Genomic DNA, 21,442 nt, shown 5'->3' on the forward strand with positions numbered 1-21,442 from the left:
TCTGTTAGTCATGTGGACACCATGGACACTGTCCTGACAGTTCAGATTTTGTCGTTGAACCTCCCAATTGCCTAGATTTCTTGTGACAAATTCCATCATTTCCAAGTTTAAGGAGTTAGCTAAACGCCTAGCCTTGTTTCTTCTCCACTAAGGCGGCCACCACACACCCATCAGTGCAGCACACAGTGATAATCATGCTAGTTGTGTCGATTCAACTTTAACAGCTCGGTCTCACATAAAAAAAACATCTCCATGTGAACACCATTTCCTGCCGAGCAGTTTACTGTGCGACAGAGAGTACGATTACGGAATCGTAAAACACTCCCGCAGTCTTAGCAGACGGAGGCATTTGAACCACCCAAGATTTTTTTTTACTCTGCACTGATCCCTATGCACTTTTATGAGAGGTTTTTTTTGTGTGCGTGTGTGTGTGTGGTTTTGGAAACTGACGATCTGACGGGACAACCTTTCCCGCTGTACGACTGACATTTTCTTCGCTCCTACTGAGCATCGCGCTAAGACTGCAGTTATCCCGGGTGGTGTCTATTGTGCTTCCTGATATTGCTTAGTCAAGTTCTGTCAGTACTACATATAAGCATTTGATCATTTTTCAGCAACATTTGCTGAATGGAAACTGAACAACCAGTTTCACTTGATGAAGGAACAACGGTGCCAGGGGGATTATGACTTGTTCATCACAAAGCCACAAGTCAAGGTTTCTGTGAATACAGCACCAGAGCTTCACAGGAACATCTTCATTAGCATGTTAATAAAACAAAGTCAAAAGGAAGAAATTATGTAAATTACACGCAGATTACTTGGATACCTGAAGCTTAGCTATGAAAAAGTCACAAAGCTACCGAGGCTGGGAATTGACCTACTTCTATATGGGGTTCTTGCTCTACTTCTATGTCATACGCTGCTTCATGATAGGGTTTAGTTGTGTCATTTCATCGGCTCTCCCGTTCATTTTAAATGAAGAGGTAGCTCTACAGGGTTCTCTCAAGACATCTTTCACTTGGCAGAGAGCCTAAAATAACTTGTGAACTTTTGAACTGTAAATCATGACCTAATACTCAGAACTTGAGTGAAAGTCTCTCTAGAAATTAGCATGTTTAGCTCCCCTAAAGTCAAACTAAGCTTACAATCTTCTAGTATTATCGTAGATAAGGAGTGTATTTATTTATTTATTTATTTATGTTTTAGGAACTCAGATTTAGATCCCAGAAGTCAAAAAGTTTGAGTCCTGTAAATTCATAAAATTCCCAAATGAAGCTGAGAACCAGGATAAAGCTCGTCGGGTCATGAACATTCCCGCAGTGATATGGGCTCCATGTCAGAGTCCAATCATGCTGATGGAGGACAACAGTGCGAGGGGGATTATGACTAGTTATAAGCTCTGCCTCCCCTCCACTCACACTTAAGAGTGGATTATGCCAACTCGCAGGCTTTTCCTCTCATCCTGCAGATGGCTTCTCCTCCTCCCTCTGACCCTTTGCGTCCAGCCCGTCCTTCATTTCTGGAGCCAGCCCACCCTCAGGCAGGTGGCTCTCCGTCTACTGATGGCCACAGCCGTGCGTAGAGCTGCGTTTCTCATAGCATTATCACTTGTGTTTTTAACCTCTCACTAATTCAAACTGACTTCAGCCACTAAAGTGAGGACGGCCGTCCAGTAAAGGGAGGGTTTTGGTCAGGACTGGAATCGCCAGATAAAATAAAATACTTTTACGACACAGTATTAGGGCCAAATACTCACAAATAATAAATAAAAAAATTGAGAATAAAGTCATAATATTGTGAGAATAAAGTCGTACATGAATAGTCATTCTATGACAATTTTCTCATAATATATTGACTTTATTCTCAAAATACTGACTTTCTCGTAACAGCATGACGTTATTCTCGTAATTTTCTTAACTTTATTCTCATATTACGACTTTATTCTCATCATTTCAACTTTACACTCATAATTTTATGACTGCTGAAACTATTATGACTTTATTCTCATATTACGACTTTATTCTTGTAATACTATGAACTTATGCTCGTTATTATGACCTTATTGTTGTAAAATCATAACTTTATTCTTATATTATTACTTTATTCTCATATTGCAACTTTAATTCTCGTATTATTCCTACTTTATTCTCATATTATGACTTTATTCTTGTATGACTTTTTTCTAGTAATACTATGAACATATACCTGTAATGTCATGACTTCATTCTCGTGATTTCCGAGTATGTTCTCATAATTTTGTATTTTTTAGTTCTTCTCACTACGGTCCTGATACTCTACCATAGAATCTGAAAGCCAACTTCTGAACACTGGTTCAGAGTGTCTATGCAACATAAACAGTGTTAGTAGTCTTTATCTGGTAAAGGCGACATTTCAGGAAAGCAAAGTGAGGTTTTTCGCTCACAGATGGCCCATGCTCACAAACGTCAACGCAGCGAGGTGCACCGGCACAGAGAAGAGAAACCAAACTCATTACATAAGCAGTGACGGCAGACGCAGCAATCATGGCCCCAGGTATTCGGGCTCAATGCTGCGTTCGTTTCACACAGCCGGAACATACTCTCTGTCTAAATCAAAGTCCAGCAGCATCAGAATCCGATTTGTATTTCGTTCAGTTTTCTTTTTAAACTGCGTGTGTAGCTCGTAGTAAAAGCATCCTTTCATGTGTTTCTATCTGGAGCCACATCGCTGTGAATGGGTTGCATGGGGCGCAGGGAGAGAAGCCAGGGAAAGAGGCCAGATATCCACCCACACACACACACATATGAACACACACACTCTAGTAGTAGTGCCTTTCTTCCACTTGCATCATTTTTTTCCCTTTTTGCCAAAGCAACAAGACAAAAATAGTAATCTTTTTTTCTTCCTAGAGAGAGAAGGGTGAACTAGGAAGGAGCTACACAATGGACGTAAAAAAAAATGTAGGCAATGAACGGATTGTTTTCCGCTTATCCTTTCAGGCTCGTCTGACAGAGAGTCAGGCGTGATTTATTTCGGTCTTTCTGATGAGCGTGACCTGCAGACTGTCAGCCATTGTTACTTCATTTCAGACGGCTGGTTTTGGGGCCAGAGACGATCCTGCAGGTGTCAAATTTCAGGATAGTCATTTCATTTCCGGCTCCCAACATACGCATGTCAAAAACCACAACAGAAAATTAGCTTCAAATTTCAACTGAGAGCCCGCTTGTTAATTTGAATATTCTAATATGCTTGGTTGATTTACAAAAGTGATTTTAAAAAAGCACAGGATCAGAAACCAAAGTAAAAGAGGGATAAGTCACTTTTATTTATTTATTTTTTTAGGCGGTGAATTGGCAGAGAGAACTGGGCTTCTTTCAAAGCTCCAGAAGTTGGTAGTCAAACCATGGATGTAATATCCTCCATCTGTTACCGTTACACCACCTACTCCTCAGACTGCGTTGGAATCTCTGTAGCGGACTTAATAAATTGTCCCTTCAAATTTTCTATTGTCTTCTTGTTACAATTCTTAGAAGAATATTTCTTTGTGCTTGTTAAGCCACTTAAATCTGACCTGTGATTTGGTGTTTAGGTATAGAAATTCCAAAAACTACTAATTTTGGTGTTTTTTTGTTTTTTTTTAGATACAGTCCCTTTTGTTCACAGTTCTGAGATGTGTTGATCATGTTGCAGTCATGTTGTTTTTGTGTATTTTTTTTGTGTTTTTTTTAACATTTGCAATGACATTTATTGGTGACTATGTTAAACTGGACATGGATTCATAGATAAACATGGCATTGATTTCAATGAATTATGGAACTGGAACTCTGCATCTGCAAACACCCAGACCTAAATAGCTGAAATGTGTCAAAGAACGAGCATTTCTGATGGGGATATTCCCTATGTTAACAGTTGGACAGAAAACGAATGAAAAGCCATTCAAAGGAAAACTTTGAACTTTGTAAAGGCTGTCAGGGAGCCTGAAAACTATTGATTGTTATTACATGTTTTAAAAGATCACAAGAAAGTCTGACTTTTTGAAATTAAGAAAAAATAATTTCAGTTTAAAACTTTTCTAAGTATTATGTAAAAAAAAAAACCCAACAACAACATGTAAACATTTGCTTGTTACTAATACTATACATTTGTCCATGACTAGCTATTCCTAAATGTTTGGATATTGGCACTTGCTTATACTTTGCTAACAGGTTGCGTTGTGCAACGTGGCTCTGACTTCCTGTTAGTCTTTAACAGGAAATGATCTCCTTCACACGACGGATGTTTGAACAGCTCATTACGTAGGTATTACATCCCACACGTAGAACAGTGTAACAGCATCATTCTTCAGGGACATCCTGCACAGAAAGAGAAGCTGCTTTCAACCTGTGGGCAGGTATGGGGATACGTCCTGTGAAAGTAAAGCTGCTCCTCCCCGTTTTTAGTCTAATAAATTCGGTGCAGTTAAACAAAACATACATGCAGAGCGAAAGCCAATGTTACAACTTTATCACATTTCAATTTCTGTGACACAAATGTCTGGGTCACTTTTGTCCCAGTTTGCTCTGTACTGAAGAAATGCTAACCAGTAGCTCATTGAGTGTCATTTGGAAGAAATTACAAGTTTATGGTTTGTGGTCTGACGGCTTCAAAGGTTTCTGGGAAAACACAACAATCCACTGTTAAATCTTTGGAAAAACATTTAGCTTTCTTTTTAGTGAAGTTTCTCTTTATTAAAGTGGAAGAAGTCGGGGTATAATTTACGCCCAGATTTTTTTCTTTTTTATGTGGAAACATGCCGTACATACTTTTACCAACAGAACACCAAAATGTTGAGGCAGTTAAAGCTGAATCAAGCCCCAAAAATGTATCTTCTGAAACGTTTCTGAGAGACACAAAAGATGAGAATAGCTTTGTACAGTATGCTGTGCCATACTGTACAAGGACTAGGATACATAACGGACCCAAAAAGAGGCGTGCAATTTTATGGTTCATTTCTAATTTCCAACTTTGATCTATTAAAACAGATTTTAACCAGTTCTATTTCTTTCTAGAGACCAAAATATGAGAAGATAAATGAGCAGGATTTAAAAAAATGTTCTGCTATCAGTGGTTTTTTCTCAGGAATGGTTTAATATGAGGAGATGATGTGACATCAGGTCATTTGTGTGAGAAAACAGCTACTATAAAAATAGTATTTATTAATATTTTAAACAAAGACAAATTGGGAACAGAGTTGAAATTTTAAAGTATGTATAGCATCTTATATTAAGAATTAGCATGATTAGCAGTGTTATCACAGCAAAAAACAGAAGTCTGGACTTATTAACAGGATGGATGTTAACAAGTCCATCATATTCCATTACACAGGTTGAAAGCTCAAAAAAAGGAGAAAACTTGAAAGGAAAAAATATACTTTATTAATTATCCCGCGTCATAATCTATCACAGAATATTCAGACACTTCTAAGGCACTTTTGCTCAATAGGCCACCAATGTACAGGTGATAATCCAGTTACCAGCCAATTTCTTGATTCGTTTCTAATCTATACGTCATTAGTTTAGGTCGTGCCACATTATTTTACGTATCAATTTGAACTCCGTTGTCAGACATCTCTCTCTCCTGCCTGTTTCAAGGAAAACAGCCATCGTCATCGTTATAAACGGGAGGATCAGACAAAAAGGAAATCCGGACTTTTCACACAGAGTTTGAGGGATTACAGTAACCTGTGTGAGATGAAGCCAGTAGTCTTGCTTCTCTCCAAACTTCCTGAGCAAAGGGTTTGGTTTCAGCCTGCAGGCAGCTTCTGTTTGAGAAAATTAACGTTAATCCCAGTTGTAGCTTAAAGGCAAGAAGGTTTGGCATAAGCATGAAGATGAAAGCCGGTAGAGGTAAACTGGTGGTTTGGACGAGGCTCCCGACGCCTCCCGAGTCAATGGAAGCGGTAAGTTTGGCCAGTCAGAGTGCTGCAGCCTTCATGCGCTCCCTAAAGCGTTTGGTTGGGTTTGTTCAGGGCATCTCGTCGGTCAATCCTACCTCTCTGGTAAACATGTTTTTTTTTTTTTAGGAGTCTCTCTGTTCTGTTAATCGATAGACCGCACTTCAAGGTTACTCATGGGTCCCTGACTGTCGCCAACGCGTCCGCCGTGTGTGTGTTTGGGGCTGGTTGCTGTCACCTGGAAAAACAAAACCCCCCTTCCTCCTTCCCCACGATTCGCTCTGCACCGGTGAAATTAATCTGGAGGGATTTGTACCTCTCGCTGTCTGCCTGTCAGGAGCGCTGCACAGAGGGACCAAAGGATGTTGTGACGGCTGTGTTGGTGGTGTGAGCTGGATGAACGGACGCTGCCTAAGAAGATTTGGGGATGAGTAGGGAGAGAGAAAGGGCAATTATACAGGGGAGAGGGGGCAGATATGATGTGAACGGGAGCAGACGGAGGGAGGTGGTTAAATTTTAATGAGATGATTGTATTATACAGTACGGTGTCCAGTCAGAGCTGCTCCCCTGTGACATCTCATCCTCACAAGAAGCATTGCTGATGAATTTGTCCCCGGATGCTCATTGACTAGGCAGTAATCGGCAGCTGTGAACATATCAGCCTAACTTGGTTTAGATAATTTATTGTTTTTAGAGGCAATCTCATACCATTGAAGCCTTCATGACTCTTATTTTTGGTAGAGATATTTCTAAATCCTGCATGGTTCCTGACAGACTGGTTTAAAACTCAGACAAAAAAAGGGGAAATTTATTATGCTCCATTTAGTTTCCCTGTTTTATATTGAAAGTCCTGCTCTCTCTCACTCACTTGCAGCCTGAATGAGTTGCAAACATTGAACAAGTTGCTGACAGTACTGTTTAATTTACATCCTATAACATCCTGTTTCACCATTCATGCTTTTTCTGGCTTCACTGGTGAACACCTCACTCACAAACATATAAATTTGTTTGTTTATTTTATTTTTTTTTTCATCAAACCGGTTCTGAAGCTCAACTGTTGCCTGTGTTTGCTTACACCACTTCTTTGTGTTTACACTGAGGCAAAATCTGGCTCTGGGTCCCCATCATCAAATAATAACCTCTTTCAACCACCCAAAATGTTACTTTAGTTTTTATTCTTCTTAATACAAGGCAAAACTGTAAAACCACCAATCTTCATCATTAAAAAAAGGTCTGATTTGCATCAGACTAACGGAAACTTTCTGTCTCCTTTCATCCAGCTACTTATTGTTTTAATCACCCACCATTGAGTGCTGCATAGAGTTGCTCTGACAGGGGAAGTTTTCAGCTGAATCCATAAACATAATTTCAGACTCAGTTTTCCTGTGTTTTAATATTAGACAGTGTTAATAATGCAAGGTGTTAATGCTGTGCTATCTGTTGCGTTTCTAGCACTGCTGGTACTGATCATATCAGAGATCAGCTGATTGGGATTGGGAAATTTTAAAAGATGTAAGATATTTGTTTGCAGGGATACTGAGATAAAACAAGATGAACAGTGCAGCGCTGCATTCCTCATCGTATTTACTGCATGAAACACTCATAGGGACACAGTGATCCAACACCATGTCGACTCCAGGGTCAGTAGTGGTTGGGCTCTGGAAGTGCTTGAGAAGAAAAGCCTTAGTCCCGTAGACTCGTTTCAGTTAGGGACCAAAATTGCAGCAATTGTAACATTTTCAGCTGCTGCAGTTCTCTTCCACATCATACCCTGTCAGATAAACCAAAACTTTTCAAAACCTTGTTCCTCTCTTCCTATCCACAAAGAAGCACCGAAGGAAACAACTCAAAATCTCTCAGGAAGAGACTGAGCGCAACTTCCTCCTTATGAAATGTAAACTTTTTGTCTTAAACAAAAGACCACAAGCTATTTCTCCTGCTAACGCAGGAGGACGTGTTTTGTCTTGATTGTATTAACCCAGAATGCCCCGTTCTTGAGTCGACTTCCAGCTCCGGCCCGCTTTGGTTTTACATATGCATTTGAACCGCGCCAGAATTCACTTCAATCGAACTGAGACTTAGGTTCTTAAGCGAAACACTGATCAGGAAGAAATGTGGCCATTAGCTGATTTCTAACATACAAATGAAACCGTAGCTCTACCACATGTCATTGTGGTTTCACCGAGTCGATGTGAATTCAACCCCTGAGCGAATTGCGTGCAATTGTTTGCTAGAGGTGCTAGACACGTAATCTTCTCTGCAGCCAGGACAGGAAATCATCCTGACTCTCTGTGACTCGGCTCTTTTTCGCCTTTCTGCCTCTCCGTGTCTCAGAGTTAGATGGAGGGGGCCCGGAGCCGTCCCTCTGCATCTCCCCCATCCCAAGCCGAGGCCCTGTCACTTCCCATCTCCTCTCGGGGTCTATGGTCGCGGGACATTCGGAGCTGGCTGGCTGGCTGTCGCGAACTTTTCCGCGATGATGACGATGAGCTCAGTAAATGGTTTCACACAAGAGATGCTGAGTGGACTCTCGCAGGCTTCCAATCGATTGACCCTCTCTCATGGCCCGTTGTGGTTTTGTTAATTGGTCTCCGGCTCACTGCTGACACAGTAACCCTAATGGAGAAGAATTACTGCTGTCCCGTCATGCATTAACCTCCCTCCTCCACCCCTCTTTCCATCAACCCTCCCTCGCTCGCTCTCGGGCCTGACCTCTGCTCCCATCCCTCCTCCCATCGCCATCAGCATCAGCAGGCGCGTTTCACAGCTGGGTAGACAGAGATGGCAGTGCGCACACACTCCCATCCCATCACGTGTTCCTGTGCCTCGGGGACCTAAGGTCAGGTGACGCTGATGACCGAATTAAAGCACTAAAAGGCAAACACTCTCTGAACAGCGCTGCTCCCTAATTAGTTTAGCTATAACAGAAGCATAGTCGCAAGACACAATGCGATACATTGTGTCTTGCACATTTGTGCAAAATACATTGTATCACATATGGAGCTCATATGTGATACATTGTGAAAGTATTCACACTGCTTTAACTTTTTCACATTAAAACCACTAACTTAAATGTATTCTATTGGGATTTTATGTGAAAAGCAAAGTACAACTAAAGTATAGGGGAAATGAAAACTTGAATGTTGTGTTTCGCATTTATATTCGTCCCATTTTACTCTGATACCCCTAGAGGTAAACATCTAGTGCAACTAATTGCCTTCAGAAGTTGGCAGATTGGAGTCTATCTGTGAATAAGTTAATCTCAGGCCTCAGAGGTTTGTTACAGAACATTAGTGAACAATGAGCTTCATAAAGACAGGAAAACAGAAGACAGGTCAGGGACAAAGTCATGGAGACGTTTAAAGCAAACTTTCCAAGAAGAGAATGAGTTCAGGACAGCTGCTTAGGGTGCATTCACATCAACCCCGTTTAGTCTGCTCTAATCAAACTCTGGTTTGGGTTGGATTTGTTGACAAACCTGTCGATTGCGAAGGCGTGAATACACAATCGAACTCTGATGCAGACCAAAAATAAACTCTGGGCTGCCTAGAAATCTACGTCTTGGTTAAGTTGAAGTGTGTGGTGTGGTAATACCAAGCTGGCAGGAGACTGCTCCAAAAGTAAGAATCGGACTATAGAGCAGGGCATTCTGGGTAAATACAACCACAAAAACATGAGAGTCTAGCACTACAGGGAGAAGTGGCTTGTGGTCTTTTGCCCAAGACAAAAAAGAAGTCCTATAACCACTAAAATCTGATGCTACTGCATTTTTGTTTACATTTTGCGAAGAAGGTTTTGCTCAGTGTCGTCTTCAGATTTTTTTGTGTCGTTTCCTTCAGTGGTTCTTGGTGCAGTGCCCCTACAGGCTTGGTTCATTTGAAGCAGTGTAGTTTGAAAGCGAACTGCAGCAGCTGAAAATGTAACAAATGTTGCAATTTTGTTCCCCAATCCAACCAAGTCTACCAGACTATCAAGTATGAAAACACCATGAGTCAGAGAAGCAGACAAAGTGCACGTCGTAACTATCAGGACAATTTTCAGTTGTAAATTTACACTATTTTAACAGCTTCACAGTCGTCTTTTCTTTTCATATACTTTGTACTAATAATGTATAATTATTACATTACATATGTGAAAGGTCAATAATAAAGTTATTCTTCTCAAATATTTTGTTTTATTTCCATTTGTTTTTTCTTCTTCTGTTTCCTGTTGTATGATGCTTTGATGCTTTCTGGCCAGGTCATTGATGGAAATGAGATTATGTTCTCAACCAACTTATCTGGTTTAGTAAAAATAAAAGTGAACAAAAGTGTAATTTTTAGCTTCCTCTGCAGCAGCTCCATAGCCGCTCTACAGAGCACATCGTCTGCAGGAGGGGGGGATGATTAAAAGAGCTTATTAAAGTCAGTTTGCTTCATGGCGCATGGAAAAGTGTGCTCCCTGTACGTCATGCAGCCTGATGAGTCAGAGGAGTTTTCAGAGTAAGGGTGAGCTTGAAAAAACTGAAACTTTGTGCTCTGCAGTGATGCTCATACAGGCTTTCTGACATTTTGACAGCACTTTGTGGTTCTTTAATACCTGTATAGTATAATTATCTTCATGTTTTTCATTAACCAACATTTTCTCTGTTTTGTTTTACAGTGAAGGCGTCTTCAAATGTCCAGAGGATCAGCTCCCTTTAGACTATGCCAAGGTACGACGGACACACCGGCCTGACACTAATTCACACCACAAACTCTTGAGTTATTGATCTAACAACGCATTACAAACTTGTATGCATTTGTGCATATTCCCTGGAAGTCTTGGAGCAGTCCAACCCTACTTTTAATATTTACACTCATAACAAGCAGCAACATGTATTAGATAGAAACAGCGAGGCGTCCCGTCTGTTCGATACTCTACAAACACAGATGTAGCCGTCTGTGGTTTAGGCGTGTACTGCTACAGGATCGCTGGAGTAATACAACCTTGAGTAAAACATGCTGGTTTCAAAGCATTTATCCAGAAAATTAGAATAAACGAAGAGCATAATTATTGTTTTTTGTTTGTTTATTTTTAACATAACTCTGAGGCCCCTTCAGTTTCCACATCATGTCTCTCTCTCTCTCTCAGTGTTCTATATTGGACATATTGTCAAACTGCTGAATTGTTTTTTGTTTTTGTTTTTTTTTTTAATAACAGATTGACAAGTTGAGTAAGCTAACAATAAGCGGTGACCCAAAGGCAGCATTGATTTATTTTATTTTTTTTCTCCCCCAGTCGATGACTCTGTATTCGGCCCATTGTAGATTGGTTCAGAACATACTTAACAGGACATGACAGCTTTGTGTCATTTAGCGGTGCTAAATCTCAGCGAACAAAGATCACATGTGGAGTTCTTCAAGACTCCATTCTCAGCCCACTTTATCCAATATCTACATTCTCACTGTCAATGTCTCTAATGTCTCTTACCATACGCTGATGACACACAAATTTATATTTCTGTGTCACCAGATGACTGCTATTATTATTTCTGTCACTGAGTATGCGTGTCGGTAATATCATAGATTAGACGAGCTAGANTTTCNTTCACTTAAGTCATAAAATTACAAGGTTAGCTATCCAGTTCATTGCTTTGTCAGTTGTTTTTCCAGTCACTTTGTAAATTTGTTAAAGTTTATGACATAGGATCCACAATTCTAGCTTTTAGTTTCAAAGAAGCATAACAATGACAACCCAAGATACTGACCTCCGCCCTTTAGAACCTCATCTCCAAACGAATAAACAGTCCCACAGATGTCTAATCTATCAGCTTTATTCAGATCAAAATGTTTATATAAGTGGGACATTTAACTGAATAAATATGGACTGCTTTGCATTTTACTGTTGTATGACTTAATGTGAGCATGGTATCAAATCTATTCAGCGTTTTAGATCACTAACATGAAACAAATACAAAAGTGGGTTAGAAACAAGACAAAGCTAATCCATTTAAAATGGATGTTTGTTTGTTCCCCCCGCCCCCAAGAAAATTATCATCTGCTCCTACGAGGACAAATACACCATCTCAGAGGAGACGAGCAGTTATTATAACAAATCTAGTGCATGTAAAAACATGAACTTGTGCGAACGCTGCAAACATCTGGTATTCCTTTATGTATCTTGTACGAAGCCATCAGGTTTTGACAGGTTCAGACTGCAGCTGGTTAAACGCTGTGACTTTTACTTCACGTTGTTCAAATAAAAACCTGAGGGTCTGTGTCTCTGATTTACTGTAGTGCATAAAGGCAGTAAAACACGTCTTCACCCCCAAGTTAGAGGTTGCAATTTATTTCATTACACCAGAACATTTATTAAAACCATTGCACTCAATCACTCCCTGAGCAGACTGAGAAATAAATTTCAGTTTCCCTCCAAATGTAAGGTAATCAGATTGTGCTCATGGAGGGAGGGGGGGTATAAAGACCGTATGCAGAGTCAGGACTCTCTCATGTATGATCTCTGCTTTTCAAAGCAACTACATTTCAGAGATAAGGGACACGGAAGGATCATTTCTCTTTTTTTATGCTACAGCTTTTGGCATATTTCTCTGATGCTAGACTTTGTCTTATTCATTCTACAAGACTTAAGCAACACATACAACATCCACAATCACAAAAAAGAAAAACATTAAACATAATAATGTCTGCAGATCTCTTAAATAAATGCTCTCCATTTTGATACCTCACCACACTGCTGAAAAGATGTAAATAAATCTTAAATATTTGTGTTGTTTTTCATGAATCTCAGTACTATATAGTGGACACAGTTAATTAGTGAAACTGGTGCAGATATTATTGGGCAGAATGTGATGATGTGTTGTTTGATCGAGTATGTTGAGTGGCAAGCAGTTTTTGGAAAAATATTTAATAACTTCTCCTTGGGTAAAAAACCATGATCTGTTTCCCCCAGTAGCACTAGACTTCCATGTTTGTTTGGTTGCATTTACCCAGAATGCACTGCGCTGCAGTGTCCCGCTTTTGGAGTGGTCTCCAGTCCGCTTGGCGTTCACATATTCATTCAAACCACGTCAGAGTTCACTTCGACCGACCTGAGAGCTCGGTTTGTAGACGGACCAGAGTTCAGTTTTTGGGTTTGCAACAGTCCTTCCCAAACAAACCAGACTTTCTAGACTTTAGTTCGCTTTAATCAAACAGGCCTGGCATGAATGCACACTTAGTGTTTTCAGGATGAAGAATTAAGGGAAGGGGACGTCTAGCTTAGATGTCCTCAGCTATGTAACCGACACCTTGAAAGCCTGAGCTGTGTAAAGACTGGACAACACAACATGAAGAAAAAGCGAAAGTAGAGATGTTTACGTTCAGCAGTGAACCTGAACTGCTGCATGATCAGCAGGGCCCGGTGCTGGGAGCGATGAAGGCGCCTCTAATAGCAGGAACTCCCCAGGGGGGGGATGGAGGCGCTCATGGCACACCTGTCAGACATTGTTATTTACCAAGGCGCTCCCAGGCTCCCAGTCGCCTGCAAATTACCCCCGTCTTGGTGGTCTTCTGTCAGGGTTATCGTAACGCTCACTGTACGCTGTCCGTCCTTTCCAAAAATAAAAATAAAAATAAAAATGCACAAACACAACCACATAAGAACAGCGGTGCAGTCATTAAAGGATTGTCCTGCTGCCACTGCTGCTGTATTTATGGTGAGGGGCTGAAATTGCTGCTGCAGACAGAATAAACCCCCAACTTGAACCGAAGAGCTTAACCTCTCCCTGATGAGCCGGGGACTAAGTTATTAAAACGTCATTATTGCAGCCTTCCAAGCAGATTCTAAGACTGGAACAATGAGAGACTGTTCTTTTTTTCCCCGCCCCCCCAAAAAAGTTTATTGCAGCAAAATCTTTTGTGGACAGGATTGAAAAGCTTACATATCTGTCTGAACTTGAACATGACCTGAGTGAGCGGAGTTATTTTAAGACATTTCCAGGTGCGTTGTTTTTGATTGGACCGCGCGTACTCATGTTTCAGTGTGGGTGCACGTGACTGAACAAATCACAACTCAACAGCCAGGCTACAGAGGGCTGTTGTGACATTTGTTAGGAAGTGGCTTTTCTTGTTTGACCGGGTTTTTTTTTCCCCGGCGTTGGGGGACGGAGGCTTAAAAGCCTCAGGACAGCGACTTGATGGAGAGGATTTCAGGGGATTTTAGTAGAATGCAGCCTCTTCCTCATTGTTCAGTGACCATGGATAAATATTTCTCTGCCTCTTTACTGCCTCTTTACTTTACTTTTCTCTCTCTGAGGTCTCATAAAGTCATAAACTTCTTCATTATCACTGCAGTGGCAGGCCTGACTCACTGCTGCAGTGTAATAAAAAAAGAAAAGAAAAAAGATGTGAAATTCCCTCATTTCTCTGTGCAGCTTAGTGCAAACGGTGTCGTCTTTCCACAGTCTTGTGGTTTTAGTTCAGTTTGGGATGTTTAATGGTACTAGAAGAGTAAGCTTTTTTTTTTTTTTTTTGCTCCTTAACTACCACTGTCAGGCTGCCACTGTTTCTGGTTAAACTAGACTGATTACATGTCAAAGTCCAAAAGTAGAGTGACTTTATCATCAATCAGGTAAATATGTAAACTTTCCTAAAAATGTGACAGCTTAAGAGCTGAAAAGAATCTAAATATAAGCTCACATGTGAGCAGAAAACTAAATTAACTTCTAGATTTTGCTAATATAACTGTGAGAGCTAATTCTCAAACGATTTTTATTTTTTACATTTTCAAAAAAAAAAAGTAATTGGTGTTATGCCCTGATGCTCGGTTAGGTAAAATGTGTGGCCGTTATTTTTTTGTATTCATTGTGTTGAAAGGTTAGGAAACTATATGTATATCGGTAAATATAATTATTGAGCATAACGACAATATTAATATTGAACCTTGATATCCCAAATTTTCACATTAGTGCATCTTTAGAATTTAACATTTAAAATATTATTTTCCAGCCTTTCTGCTACAAATCGTCATTAGTTACTTATCAGTCCCTCCAGTTTTTCGTGGAAACTCATGGAAAATAAACAGATCAAAAAGTCACACTTACTGTCAGACATAAGTGCAGAATTTCTTTCAAATTTTTCTAAAGTAGCACCACAAAATCGGATTTTGATTGCAAAAAATTACAAAGACATTTGTGAAATTGGATTATTATACATTGGTGAAAAAACAGTGTGTCTAGCATTACAAAAAGAGCAGTCTTTATGGTCATTCCTTGAAAATGTGCAGACTTTTTTTTTTTTTTAAGCGTTATGACATTTTCAAACAAAAGCTAAGCAATTCCCTAGCACCCCTTGTTTGGGATTAGCACAGCTATAGTAGTTAGCATAATCTAAAGAGATTTTTCTGAGGTTTTTTAAAAGGTGGCCAACATTTCCAGATCTAGAATGTTCCATGACAGACTGATAACCAGAGCACCTTAGTTGCTCTCTGTTCAGCCTTTTTTTTTTTTTTTTAGTTCTTGAAGTCTTGCTCTCTCTTGCTCCCTTGCAGCCTGTATGATATGCAGACATATTGTTGAACATTCAGCTTCCAATTTGAAGTTTCCATCTTTTTGAGTCTCACCTCACTGAGACTCAAATGGTCCGCCTTAACTATTTGGTCTCTTCACTCATATAATTGGCAAATAAATCCTAAGTGTTATCAACACACGTTTTTCATGCTAATGTCACATTCAGCCAGGTTGGCGGAGTCTTCCAGGACACACCAGATACAGATGACATTCCCCAAAACGCTACCGTTGCTATTGTACAGCAGCAGGTATCTGCATCTGTCCGCCCTGACTTCATGCCATGTTGTCGCCCTCAGATCTACCCGGACCCGGAGCTGGAGCAGCAGATCCTGGCGCTGCCCATCCGCTGCATCCACAGCGAGGAGGGCTGCCGCTGGACCGGACAGATGAAGCAGCTGCAGGTGAGAAGAAGCTCATGCTTCTCTCTCTCTCTCTCTCTCTCTCTCTCTCTCTTTCTCTCTCTCTCTCTCTCCGTCATTCACTCGTCCGTTTCGGGCAAGTGAATGACAAATGGGGCAAGTCCGCTGAACCTGTGGCTGCTTCTCCTCCCCCCTCAGGGCCACTTCTCCACCTGCGCCTTCAACGTGATCCCATGCCCCAACCGCTGCTCCGTCAAGCTGACGCGCCGCGACCTGCCAGACCACCTGCAGCACGACTGCCCCAAGCGCAAGGTCAAGTGCGAGTTTTGCGGCAGCGAGTTCACCGGCGAGGCCTATGAGGTAAACACTGCTTTTTTGTTTGTTTGTTTTTCGTCGTGGTTGTGTGAGTTTGATGGAAAAAGAAACACCTGGAGAGAGATGACTCATGGTGTCAAATGAAAGAAGTACCTGTTAAAAACAGCTGGAAGAACTTGGGCCGCTAATACGGTGACGCACGGACGTCACCGTATTAGGAAAATATTTTCTGGTAGCACGAATGATGGAAGAGGAAACAACTTTTATTTTCATCAGCAACTGAATGGAGGGGCCTTACACTCCTCACTAACACCTCTGTTGGTTCTGACTCTCCTCTGTTTACTCTCTCTCCCTATGTACACATTTCCAGAACCACTACCTTTCACTTTCAAATAAACAACTAAAAAAACTGCTAGAAATGTTATATGAAGGTTACTACCTTTCTGGTCTATCTACCCTCTTTCTTTTCTTTGCTTCTGACGTCCTGCCTTCTTTCCTTTTGTGTTTCAGTCTTTTATCCTTTCCTTTCTTCCCTTCTTCCTTCTTGTGTCCGGTTTTGTGGGTTTCATCTTCTAAGTGTAAATGTCTTCCATTACTATTATTATTTTGTTACATTTTAAAATAAGCATAAAGAACTGAGACCTGTTGGAACCCTTACAGAAAGGCTAACCCTGAGCACACAAGAGCTAGCGACGAGACACAACAAAGTTGAAAAATGTTAAAACTTTTATTGCTGTCTTCCATATCGTCTCCACTGAGTTGAGTTTCACAGCAAGTTGCGATGACTTTTTCCTTTCTCAATCACTTGTCAAGCCTGTCACTCATGATAGACATAAAGTTCTACATAGCTAGCTCTCCTTATGGCAACCCGCTAGCCAGTTTACTGGTTATTGGCCAGCTACTAGCTAGCTAACTGGTACCTAAGAGCAGACTAGCTAGCTATCTGTTACTGGTAGCCTCACCTGACACAGAAGGCGAAGAGGTCTACGCTCAACTCAAAACTTTTGCCTGATGGAAAAATACCTACATATACAAGAATATATGAGATTAAATGGTTCTGTCACGACACAATGCAAGACCTGTGATTAACATATTTAAGACCAATGCACATTATTGTAATGTATTTAAGATATTTTAAGATCTTCGTTATAGATACATGAATTTAAAACTTTTTAAGGATGCGCCGACAATCAAAGTTTGGATTTGGGTTTTTTTTTTGTTGTTGTTTTAATTATCACTAATTTCTCTACTCACATTTGTTTCTGTTTTGTTTGTTTGCTTGTTTTGGTCAGAACCACCAGGGCGTGTGTCCTCAGGAGAGCGTTTACTGTGAGAACAAATGCGGAGCGAGGATGATGCGTCGCCTGCTGTCCCAGCACAGCATGGCCGAGTGTCCCAAACGCACGCAGCCCTGCAAGTACTGCGGCAAAGAGTTCGTCTTCGACACAATCCAGGTGAGTTTCACTTGAGCCAAAAAAAAAAAGAAATTGGTAATTGTAAGAAAACAGATCCAACCTATATTTGACACAACGGTCAGAGACGCATTTATTTTCATTTAAGTATTCCTGCAGCTGCTTTCTGTTTGAGGCCTGAGCAGCGCAGGACAAAGAAGAAGTGCAGCAGGAGCAGCAGTATGTTTCCATTCAGGGTGTCTGTGTCCTTCTCCAGCTGGATGCGGTGTGAGCCGCTGCCATTAATGCTTTTAAGTTGAGGTCTCTTCCCCTCAGCACTTCTCTGACAAAGGCAGAGCTGTGATTTTCCCCTCCTCTCACATGCTGGGTCAAGATGTGCTGAAGTAACCAAACGTGGGTCGCAATGCTGAACAGCTGATTTCCTGTATTTTCATGGATTTTCACTAACTTGTGAACACCGAGAAGCTTTCAAGCTGTTGAAACACTTTCTCCTCTGAGCAAGAAACACCAAACATTAAGTTGCGTGCAATTCTTCTGTTGTTGGCAAACGATGCGACTTTTAAATATCTTTTTGAATTTCTTTTCAGTTCTTTAAAACTTTGTCTACAGCGATTTCAGTAGTTTATGGCAGAGGTTCCCAAACTGTGGGGCGCGCCCCCTAGGGGGGGGGGCGCTGTGTCATTGCAGGGGGGCCGCGGGAAGCCGTCTGGATGAAAAACAAAAAACAAAACATGAACTGGGTTTTTACCTTAGAATGGCCAACTCTGTTATTCCTATGTCAATTTGATACAGTAGATGCTTCCACACTTCCCATATTTGTGTCCTCTGTCACTTTTATCAGCAGTTAAAACAGTTTAGTCCGTTGTTAACATGTTGTAACCTGTTTTTCCGAGCCGCCTTTAAACGCAACATGAGCGCTGCGTCGCTCGCGCTGGGTTTACACCTGTGAAGGAGACCTGCTGCTGCTGTGCGGAGCTACGTAGGTTTGTGTTAGAATCACGGCAGCAAACCAGCAAACGCAAAGAACTTTTCACAGTTTTTCCCTCCAAACTAACCGACTGAGTTGAGTAAAGCTGTTGGATGCTGTTGGTTAGCTAAAAGATGACTAGCTAATATCAATACAGAACCTTTAGCTTAACAAGTACCTTGTAGTAGGCTACCGATGTTGGTGTCTATTTTCAGCTACGTACATTCATTTTGCCCCCAAAAAAGTCGTCCCCCCCGTCACACGCGTCTTCAACCAGACAGCCATTTGTAATCCATAGGGGGGGTCGCAGAAAATATTTGGAAACCACTGGGGGGGCGCAGAAGAAAAAGTTTGGGAACCACTGGTTTATGGAAACCCAGATGATTATATTGATTCACTGACTTTGCAGCAAACCTAGTGGGTCTGAACCTTTGTTTGTCATCTCGTCAAAAGTGAACAAAACGATATGTATTCATCCCAAAGATACCTGAAATGAATGGAAAGCATATTGTCTCTTTTTCATTCATTCAAACGAAAATAATGTTTCTGTTTCCATTCTCTTGAATGCAGAACCACCAGTATCACTGCCCTCGCTTTCCTGTCCAGTGTCCAAACCAATGCGGCACTCCCAACATCGCCCGGGAGGACCTGGCCAACCACGTCAAGGACAACTGCGGCAACGCACTCGTCCTCTGTCCTTTCAAAGACGCCGGCTGCAAACACAGGGTAAGACTAACCTGCATCCGTTCTCATTAAAATTCTCCTGACTCTGTAGGAATTTTCTTTTAACATGCCCATTGTTGTGTTAATCATTAGCCAGGAAGCTTTTTAAAAAAATACATAATCTTTACTTTGTGACCTTGGTTACCAGGTCCAAAGATCCAGATTGTTGTCTAATAAGAGGACAGACACAAACAGACTGACGCATCTATCTGTGTCTTTTTTAAAGCTACCAAAGTCTGGAAATGTGGTCTGGAAGTCTGGAAATCAAACACTGTGGTGTCAATTTTCCACTTTTTTTAGTCTCTGAGAGTCGAGAAAGCCTCAAATATAAGCAAACAGAAACATAAAAGCAATAATAATAACAGTAAAATGGAGACAATAATAATAACGGTAAAATAGAGACTATATGGTAAATATAAAGAAATATCAGATGCAAATTGGTTTTTAAACAAACTGGTTCATGAACGTTCTGATATGAATAAATGCGATTTTATAAATCATGAAGGCAACCAAGAGTTCTAATAATGTTGGGATGTAGACTTACAACTTTTCAAAATGTAAGCTAATAACCTGATAGTGTACGTCTTCTGTTGATTTAGATTTGCTGTTCCCCATTTTCCAAAGTTGACTGCAGTTTGAAAATACAAAGAATTTTTAAAGAGACAGAGGCTCAATTTCAAGCCGTTAAATTACAAAGTCAATTGTCTTTTAAGTTGTATTTGATACACATGACATTTTTATAATAACTGAAGTTAACATAATTACTTGGTTGTGCTGTAAAATGGCACCATGTGACTACAAAATACATAATACTGCTCTCTTAATAAAAATAAACTTCTGGATAAAGTTACAAGGAAATTAATTATCTTGACCCATGAACCTATCACGTTTCAAATCAACCTTGACACATTATTTGATTGAGTCAGATGAACAAAATGTTTTTTTTACTTAACAAAGACTCATGAAAAATAATCAAATATATTCAGTATAGAATTAACTGTATTTTATGAACTCTTGAACAGAAGTGATTTGTTTTCTCCCTGCAGTGCCCTAAGCTGGCTATTAGCCGTCACTTGGAAGAGACCACCAAGTCACACCTCACCCTGATGTGTAACTTGGTCGGTCGCCAACGGCAAGAAATCCTGGAGCTGCGACGAGAGATGGAGGAGCTGTCGGTCAGCCAAGATGGCGTCCTCATTTGGAAACTCAGTGACTACTCCCGCAAACTCCAAGAGGCCAAACTGCGGAGCAACCACGAGTTCTTCAGCCCGCCATTCTACACGCACCGCTACGGCTACAAGCTTCAGGTGTCGGCCTTCCTGAACGGCAACGGCAGCGGCGAGGGCTCCCACCTCTCCGTCTACATCCGCGTCCTGCCGGGAGAGTACGACAACCTGCTGGAGTGGCCCTTCTCTTATAAGGTGACGTTCTCCATCCTGGACCAGAGCGACCCGTCCCTCTCCAAACCCCAGCACATCACAGAGACCTTCAACCCGGACCCCAACTGGAAGAATTTCCAGAAGCCCTGCAGCAGCCGCAACTCGCTGGACGAGAGCACCCTGGGCTTCGGCTATCCCAAGTTCATCTCGCACGAGGAAATCAAGAAGAGGAACTACATCCGAGACAACTGCATCTTCATCAAGGCCTCTATAGATATTCCCCAGAAGATAATGGGTTGAGACCCAAGTGTTAGTTTTTTCTGTCCATGAAGGAAGATGGGTTAAAGACTGGAACTGACGCTTAACCTTGAAAACTTCTAGACGTCACCCTTTAGATCCTTCCTCCCCCGATTGCCTCTCCGCCGCAGAGCTTAAAGCGAGTCTGGTTTGTGCGAGCTGACTTGGAGGAACTCGCATCACGAGAGGGGGGAAAATGTTTGGTCTGCAGAGCTGTCACTTGTTGACGTTCCTTTTTTACGTTGTTTTTTCTATGCGTTTGCTGACCTTTTGATCACCCTCTGCAACTTAAAGCCTTTGAAATCAAACAGTGCCTAGAGTGTTTATCTTGAGTTATACTTCTGTTTTTGTTTCTGCAGTACCAACACAATAAGAATGTGGTAAAGATATAAATATATAAGGTTTGAAGGGCATCTGTGAGCGGAAAGAAGCAAATGTTCAGCACCGCTCCAAAGAAGAGGGACCTAGCAGATTCAAACTCAAGCCCAACTGACTTTTGTTTACATACTCAGACCGTACCGTGATCTTTTAACAAACACACCGTCCCACATAA

At 41.1% G+C, this 21,442-nt stretch overlaps 1 protein-coding gene across 1 annotated transcript in view; it reads left to right on the forward strand.

The window, feature by feature from the left end:
- The window catches only part of traf4a (tnf receptor-associated factor 4a), a 41,777-nt gene extending 20,577 nt beyond the window's left edge, over nt 1–21,200 (forward strand). Inside the window, exons 3-8 of the mRNA XM_015058665.1 lie at nt 10,553–10,604; nt 15,734–15,838; nt 15,995–16,156; nt 17,404–17,565; nt 19,061–19,216; nt 20,260–21,200. Coding sequence (XP_014914151.1) covers nt 10,553–10,604; nt 15,734–15,838; nt 15,995–16,156; nt 17,404–17,565; nt 19,061–19,216; nt 20,260–20,892 — 1,270 coding nt within the window. The 3' untranslated portion in view covers nt 20,893–21,200. The remainder of the gene's footprint in view (nt 1–10,552; nt 10,605–15,733; nt 15,839–15,994; nt 16,157–17,403; nt 17,566–19,060; nt 19,217–20,259) is intronic.
- The last annotated feature ends 242 nt before the right edge of the window (nt 21,201–21,442 follow it).

The sequence above is a fragment of the Poecilia latipinna genome, unplaced genomic scaffold (genome assembly GCF_001443285.1).
Source record: "Poecilia latipinna isolate Pla-1442-1.1 unplaced genomic scaffold, P_latipinna-1.0 Scaffold1562, whole genome shotgun sequence".
Taxonomy (NCBI): domain Eukaryota; kingdom Metazoa; phylum Chordata; class Actinopteri; order Cyprinodontiformes; family Poeciliidae; genus Poecilia; species Poecilia latipinna.